We start from the raw sequence: 7,685 nt of genomic DNA, 5'->3' as shown, positions 1-7,685 counted from the left end.
TTATAAATTAAAAAGAAAATAGCTCTAATCTTACATGAAAATCAAACATTTTTGAGGGATTTCAGAGGCTGTGTGACAATTCACCGTGAACGAAAGGGAGAAATCAATAGTCTTTTGTTTAGTCAACATTAAAGATGAATCAACGACTGCTGGCACTCTTTCATCATCATCATCATCATCGAGTATTAGGGCCACATTAAGAAGAAATAAAGATATCGCAGAATTATGAGAATAAAGTCATAATATTATAAAGTAGTAAATGTACGTGTTATTTTAGAGGGGAAAAAGTGTGAAGATGAGGAACGTGGATCATCTTGTGAAGTTCTACTTTAGTTTAAGTTTCACAAATAACCAAATAGTTCATCTTCTGGATCATCAGCAGCACATCAGCATCAGCATCAGCATCAGGACCCGGAGTTTATTCTGAAGGAAGAACTGCACGGACCTGATGGAGGAAACTGACTCTTTAGAGGAGGAGGAAATTAATACTATCCTAAAGTTAAGACTTTATTCTCCTAATATTACAACTTTTTTTTCTCGTAGAGTTATGACTTTATCCTCGCATCATTACGACTTTTTTTCTGGTAGTTCTGACTTTATTTGTTAAGTGTAGTTGGTTCAGAGCTGATCTCAGAGCAGCTGAATCGACTTCAGGATGCTGTCTGACGTTACTGAACTTTCACTAGGAGTATTTCAGTGTTATTTTCGGGGTTCCCTGATGTCACATCCACTCCGTCTCTCCTCAGCAGAACATTTGAAACTAATAGAAAGTGTTTTAAAGTGAAGCAGCAGCGGTCGTGTTTGTTCTGACTAAATGTTGAGTGGGCGGCTCTCTGCTGCTGCCTCTTTGTTTAATGGAGATATCAGCGAGCGCTAATGAAGTCTGCTAATCCTCCGAACGCTCCGTTAATTCCTCTCCTCTCTTCAGCCGGACATTCTGCCGTTGTATTTGTTGTAGATGAGCGCCGGCGGCTGCAGAGCGCTGCTGCTGCTGATAGTTTGATTGTTTTATTGTTCAGACTCCATTTAAAGTCAATAAGGACTAATGGACGTTTGTTAGCGTTCCTTCATCACCGCGTTCCCCGCCAGCTGTCGGTCAGACACGCCGCACCATGTGACCTGCAGGAGGAGGAGCATCGGGCTTCAAAAAGAGCAGCAGCCAGAGGACCGGGACCACAGACAAGCCCAGAACCAGAACCGGCACCAGGACCAGCAGAAGACACCAGACCAGCAGAAGACACCAGACCAGCAGACAGTAAGGAGCTCTTTCTTCGTCTTACGTCACGTTTGTGTCCCGACTGTGTTTCCTTTCCTCACGTCCTTCTTCTCCTCCTGCAGGTATGCAGTGCGTTCGTTGTCCCGCCATCTTGGTTCTCGTGACCTTGGTTCTATGCGGTCCAGGTGTTTCCTCGCAGCCCGACAGAGACCAGGACCAGTACCAGAACCAGGACCTGGACCTGGAGCTGCGTCACCACAGGCTGCTGCAACGAGCTCGCAGCGCCGGACTCCTGTCACAGGTGAGAGAACCGACAACCAATCAGAACTCTCCGTTTCTACTGACAGAACCCAGTCTCACGGCAGAGAAGAGAAAGAAAGCGCGCCGGTGTCGCGTCTCGTTGTCGCCGAGACGTGAATATTACACGCCGGCGTTGTGTCGTGAGGAAAGTCGAACTTCAGAGTGAGTTACGTAGGATATAAAGTGAGGAAGACCCTCACGGTGCGAGGAAGGAGAGGCCCGTGTTGGAGACGTTTGAGAAGTTATGTTAATGACGTTTGTCCCGTGTTTTCCGGACTGACGTTACCTTGTTTCCGTACTTATTTTAAGCCCAACCACGGTGTTTTCCCTTAACTTACCGAAGTGGTTTTGTTGCCCCTATCTGGGTGTTTCTACGGTCACTTTTCTCCCAAATTACAAAAGAAATCCACCTCTATGAATTTTAATTTGAACCATCAGAGTATTTGATACGTATAAACAGGTGCACAGAATGACATCTAGCGGTTCAGATTTTAATCTGTAACATGTTATTTTTTTATGTTTTTCATCATTTAATGTCTTCACCGCAACTTTACAAAACTTTATACATTTAGCTTTTTTTTTAATTTTTAAAACATTTAAATTTCATCAAGCTTTGTGCATCTTGATCACGACCCGAGCGATCACACCGTTCGTGTAAAATAGGGGAAAACAAACCCGTCGTTGGCTGCTGAGGGCCGTTCTGCTGTTGAGGGCCGTTCTGCTGCTGAGGGCCGTTCTGCTGCTGAGGGCCGTTCTGCTGCTGAGGGCCGTTCTGCTGCTGAGGGCCGTTCTGCTGTTGACAGTTGTCAATAAAGATTAGTTTGAAAGCTCCGAGGCAGGTACAGTGTGTTAGCTAGCAGAGGTCTGTACGGGTCACAATGCTAACAAGGCAGAAACGTGCTGCCTTCATCATCTGAGACATCCTGTCTGCTGGAACATCTAAAAACAGAGACGCCGGTGTGACGTGATAATGAAGACGTGGACAGTATGACTTGTCCATTTTGCGGCGAGAATTGGCGGTGAGCGAGCTACGTTTCACTTTATCTGTTGGACATTGTTGTCTTGATGGCTACGCTCTGATCACGGCCGGTCTGGAGGAGTTCATCGGTCCTCGGCTCAGTTGTGTTGCCTAAAGCTAAGTTTATTTTGAAAGGACACTATGCATGTAACAAGCGTATACTGACGTCCCTGGTCCGTCCAGGGGTACGGCGTGCGTCGGTCTCCGATGGCGTCGGTTTTTGACGAGTTGGGAGTGAGAACGCGCTGCAATGAAAGTATTAATGTGAGAGGTTGGGTTGTTGTGTTCCTGTTGGATCGCTGACACACTAAATGTTGAAATACATGTGATGTGATGCTCTGGAACAAAGCTGGTAGAGACGGACTGTCCCTGAGCTCACAACCCCCCCCCCCACACGACATTTAATTAACATATTCAAAACATTCAAAACCCATGAACGACTAAATGCTGATCAGGAGGAGGAGGAGGAGGAGGAGGAGGAGGAGGAGGAGGAGGAGGAGGAGGCTCCGAGGAGCAGCGAGGATGCAAATCTTGTTGTTTCTGCCTGATTGAGCACCGAACGGAGGACGTGTGGCGAGAGACACTGCAGGCGGTGGACATACATGACTGGAGGACGTTTGAAACAATTGACTGTAAAATGAGTCCGTTCCTGTCTAAACTACAGCGGGCTGCTGTGTGACGGTCCAACATCTGGTTTGAAACTGAGTCTGGTTTACGCTTCACTTTCTCATTTACATCCACAAACAATCTCTCTACAGAGACGTCCATTTAGTGTCTGTTGGTGCTACCGCATGATCTTCATCAGCTGATGGGAGTTGCTCAGGACATTTTCGTTCGTTTTTCACCATCAGCTGACAATCTCATCTGCTGAGGAAGATCATGTGATACAATCAAAAGCTCCAGAACTTTCATAGTTCAGCCATCTGTCCTGATGTTTCTCAAAAACTCTGTCGTAAACCGTAAAAGTCAAAAACCTGTCGTTGTATTTCAGGACTGGAGTAAACGGGCAGTGGAGGACCTGCTGGCTCAGATGTCTCTGCCGGAGGCCGACGCCCAGCGGGAGGCTGAGGTTGTTTCCATGGCAACAGGAGGAAGGATGAACCTGGAGCGGTCCGTCGACCCCCCCAACAACCTGCCCCCCCGCGAACGCAAAGCTGGCTGCAAGAACTTCTACTGGAAGGGCTTCACTTCCTGTTAAAGCCCCGCCCAGGTACCTGACCATCTGTTTAGGCTCCGCCCAAGTACCTGACTACCCGTTTAAGCCCCGCCCAGGTACCTGACCGTCTGTTTAGGCTCCGCCCAAGTACCTGACTACCTGTTTAAGCCCCGCCCAGGTACCTGACCGTCTGTTTAGGCTCTGCCCAAGTACCTGACTACCCGTTCAAGCCCCGCCCAGGTACCTGACCGTCTGTTTAGGCTCCACCCAAGTACCTGACTACCTGTTTAAGCCCCGCCCAGGTACCTGACCGTCTGTTTAAGCCCCACCTAGGTACCTAACTACCTGTTTAAGCCCTAACCAGGTAACTTGCATTCAGTGTCTCACCTGTCCTTGTTGTTTTGTTCCCATGGCAGCTGCCCAACCGACCAATCCCAGATCACCTGACCTTCACCTGAGCGACTGGATGGACCAATCAGCAGCTGTCTTTGGTTGCAGTGCACCTGAATAATTAATGTAATTATGAATTAAAAAGATAAATCAGTCAAGTTTGTGGCTCCGCCTCCCGTCTGTCCAGAGTCTACTATAAAACATCCAGGTGTAGATCAGATTAGAGATTATCGAGCTGAGATTATACAGGTAGACGTTTCACATCTTACAGCAAACCGAGGTTGTAAACACGCTGAAACGATATCTCAATGATCAATGATCCATCAGTTGACAGAATATGAATCGTACATTTATAATTAATCCATATATCCAATTCAATATTAGCAAAAAGAAAATGTTCAGACCTTCTTTTGTTTCATGATGAAACATTTGATGGACAGTTCTTATTAAACCTGATCAGTAGATTATCGGCGACCGACTGTTTGGTGTCCTACCTGAGTATCCTGACGTGACGGAGTCATGTGACCACTTCAGGAACCACCTGGAAAACATCACGAACATGAAAGAGAAAATATCATTTATCACAAAACACAGATGTCATTAAGTCAAGCTAAACGTCCCTGATAGAAAGGACACGGTGTTCTTCACGGTGCCGGACAGCCTCCCCTCCTTTACCAGCGTGCACGACTGGGAGGAGGACTGGGAGCACTGGGGCCGATCGGAGTGGAAACAGCAGCAGGTTTCAGTGTTTGAACAGCGAGAAGGTCGAGTCTAATTAACCTTTAATGGAGATCAGAGGGAGAGAGAGCAAATGTTGACTCAACACATCAAACACTGCTGACAGAGTGTGTGTGTGTGTGTGTGTGTGTGTGTGTGTGTGTGCGCCTTTACACTGAAATATTTAACCAAAGCTAAAAGCACAGCATCACTTAGACGTGTTGTAAAAGATATGAACCCTCTCACTCATAGATGTGGATACATAGACGCCGCATTGACTCCTGGATCGTACGTCAACGTGGGCGCCATGTTGGACCAGGCAGGACGGGCCTGTAACCCTCTACCAGTGAACGAGGGATAAAAAGCACTATAACGTCTACATTCATCAACCCACTTCAACCAGTCGTTATTACATTAAAGGGTTAATGATCTACGAGGAGTAACGATACGTTCTTTTGTTTCTCTTGCCACAGATTTTGGTGCAAAAACGTTTAAATACGTTAATAAAGCCACTGCTTCTGGTTCCTGGATCAGCGGTCTGTCCTTCCACACGGTGGATTCAATCAATTATGAGGTCGTAAATTGTAAAAGTGTAGAAGAGACTTAGAGCATGATGCTCATCTGATCCACCAGACTCTCAGCTTTATACACCATTTTAGAATAGGAGACAATAACACATTTATACTGCATGTGATGATCATAAAGTGGGCATGTCTGTAAAGGGGAGACTCGTGGGTACCCATAGAACCCATTTACATTCACTGATCTGGAGGTCAGAGGTCAAGGGACCCCTTTGAAAATGAACATGACAGTTTTTCCTCGCCAAAATTTAGCAAAACTTTAGCCAACATTTGGAGCGTTATTTATCCTCCTTCATGACCAGCTCGTCTGACCTGGTTGGTACCGATGGATTCATCAGGTTCTAGAGTTTACTATGATACCAGGATCTTCAGTCTAGCTTTAAAACGTAACCTTCTAGACCCTCTGAAAGACAGTGAAGTCAGTCTCAGAGGGTTAATATAACTACAGAATCGCCGTCACTTAAGTACAGAAGTTACCTCACACGGGGCACCAGCAGCGGTTTCCTGGTGGAGGTCTGGTGTGTTTAGACCCACCGGTCCACCCGACCTCCTACATACTGTGTCGCTCTTTGAAACTCCTGGTTCACGACTATGTGTATTAAATATGAATTGATTTTATGGGATATATATGAGTCACAGTGCATTACTGTTAGTAGTTACAGCTACGAACGGTGGATGAGAACATCCTGGTTCGTTAAATTCAAAATGAAAACAACGGAAACATGTTTGTCTCACTGAGAGCTTCTTTTTTAAATAACCTCATTTAACAGAAAATAATAATTTGGTTTTAATAAAATACAAAATAACCCAAACAGGAGTAAACGGGGCAGACGGCCGACGTCCTGCAGCGCCAACGGAAATAAATTGGAAATAATTGAAAACAGATGAAACTGTTATCAGGTGGAACAGAGTGAGTGTGTGTGTGTGTGTGTGTGTGTGTGTGTGTGTGTGTGTGTGTGTGTGTGTGTGTGTGTGTGTGTTATCTCAGTCTGTCAGCTGGTTGGCTACAGTCTCTCTGTGTTTCCACGGTGCTGAATGAACTTCCTGTCAGCAGATGCAGCTCTGAATCCTGTGGTCACCACCATCATCATCATCATCATCATCATCATCATCATCATCACTGTGCGACGATCATAAAGTCAGAACGTCTCACTCGACCAATCACAGGTGATGGTTAAAGAGTTGACCTCACCTCTCTCTCTTCTCCAGGTCTACAGGTCTACAGAACGCTCGGTAAAAGTGTCCCACGCTCATTCTAGCTCCTGAACGCACCGTGACCGTTATCAGGCTGATATCAGTGTTTGTCTGCAGCTGATTGGAAACAACAACCGTTTACACAGTCAGAGTTAAAGAACACATTTAAAATGTTTACACGTCATATCTGCAGCGGTGGAATGTAACTAAGTACATTTACTCAAGTACTCTACTTTACACTGGGAATTAACCCTTTACACCAAACATCCACTGCTGCTCTTACAGTCTTTAATAAACATTATTAGATTATGATTTAAAGTCTTTAGTGCACATTTTGACGGACGGTCAGACAGACAGACAGACAGACAGACAGACAGACAGACAGACAGACAGACAGACAGTCAGTCAGTCAGACAGACAGACGGTCAGACAGACAGACAGACGGTCAGACAGACAGAGACAGACAGACGGTCAGACAGACAGACAGACAGACAGACAGACAGACAGACAGACAGAGACAGACAGACGGTCAGACAGACAGACAGACAGACAGACGGTCAGACAGACAGACAGACAGACAGACAGACAGACAGACAGACAGACGGTCAGACAGACAGACAGACAGACAGACAGACGGTCAGACAGACAGACAGACAGACAGACAGACAGACAGACAGATAGACAGACAGACAGACAGACAGTCAGTCAGACAGACAGACGGTCAGACAGACAGACAGACAGTCAGTCAGACAGACAGACAGTCAGTCAGACAGACAGACGGTCAGACAGACAGACAGACAGTCAGTCAGACAGACAGACGGTCAGACAGACAGACAGACAGACAGACGTGATGTTGTTCCAGTTGTCTCCAGTTTGAGGACGTTTGTCTTTCTGTCTCTGTGTTCTCGGTCGCCGCGTCCTCGCCCGGCTGATAATAAACATCTACGTATGCATGAAACGCTCCTTTAATGGGTTCAAAGGTCGAGTCGTGGGGGGGGCAGCGGGAGGTTCTGAGTCACGCCGACACCCCGCCGAGGAGCGGACCAATAAAACGCCTCGCTGTGGGCCGACCAATCAAACGCACGGGTGGAGGTGAATGTGTCCGTCGGCGTG

General features: G+C 46.6%; 1 protein-coding gene across 2 annotated transcripts; it reads left to right on the top strand.

The window, feature by feature from the left end:
• The first annotated feature begins 848 nt into the window (after positions 1-848).
• LOC141771050 (uncharacterized) lies at positions 849-4,232 on the top strand. Of its 2 annotated transcripts, none has more exons than XM_074640960.1 (4): positions 849-1,255; positions 1,339-1,517; positions 3,526-3,775; positions 4,107-4,232. In XM_074640960.1, exons 1-3 carry the CDS (start codon positions 877-879, stop codon positions 3,730-3,732), a joined length of 765 nt encoding a protein of 254 aa, XP_074497061.1. In that variant the 5' UTR covers positions 849-876; the 3' UTR covers positions 3,733-3,775; positions 4,107-4,232. The 2 variants fall into 2 exon arrangements, with proteins under 2 accessions (XP_074497061.1, XP_074497060.1); XM_074640959.1 differs by having other exon boundaries at positions 851-1,255; positions 3,526-3,744.
• Positions 4,233-7,685: the final 3,453 nt, after the last annotated feature.

The sequence above is a fragment of the Sebastes fasciatus genome, chromosome 7 (genome assembly GCF_043250625.1).
Source record: "Sebastes fasciatus isolate fSebFas1 chromosome 7, fSebFas1.pri, whole genome shotgun sequence".
In the NCBI taxonomy this organism is placed as follows: Eukaryota; Metazoa; Chordata; class Actinopteri; order Perciformes; family Sebastidae; genus Sebastes; species Sebastes fasciatus.
Note: the sequence above shows the minus strand (reverse complement) of the source record. Positions and strands in the feature narration are given on the sequence as shown.

What these genes read in the sequence shown, in the direction of transcription:
- LOC141771050 (XM_074640960.1), top strand. Translation starts at nt 877, where the DNA reads ATGAAGTCTGCTAATCCTCCGAACGCTCCGTTAATTCCTCTCCTCTCT. An exon ending in AGACACCAGACCAGCAGACA is followed by an intron (nt 1,256 to 1,338) that starts GTAAGGAGCTCT and finishes CTCCTCCTGCAG; the next exon opens with GTATGCAGTGCGTTCGTTGT. An exon ending in GCGCCGGACTCCTGTCACAG is followed by an intron (nt 1,518 to 3,525) that starts GTGAGAGAACCG and finishes GTTGTATTTCAG; the next exon opens with GACTGGAGTAAACGGGCAGT.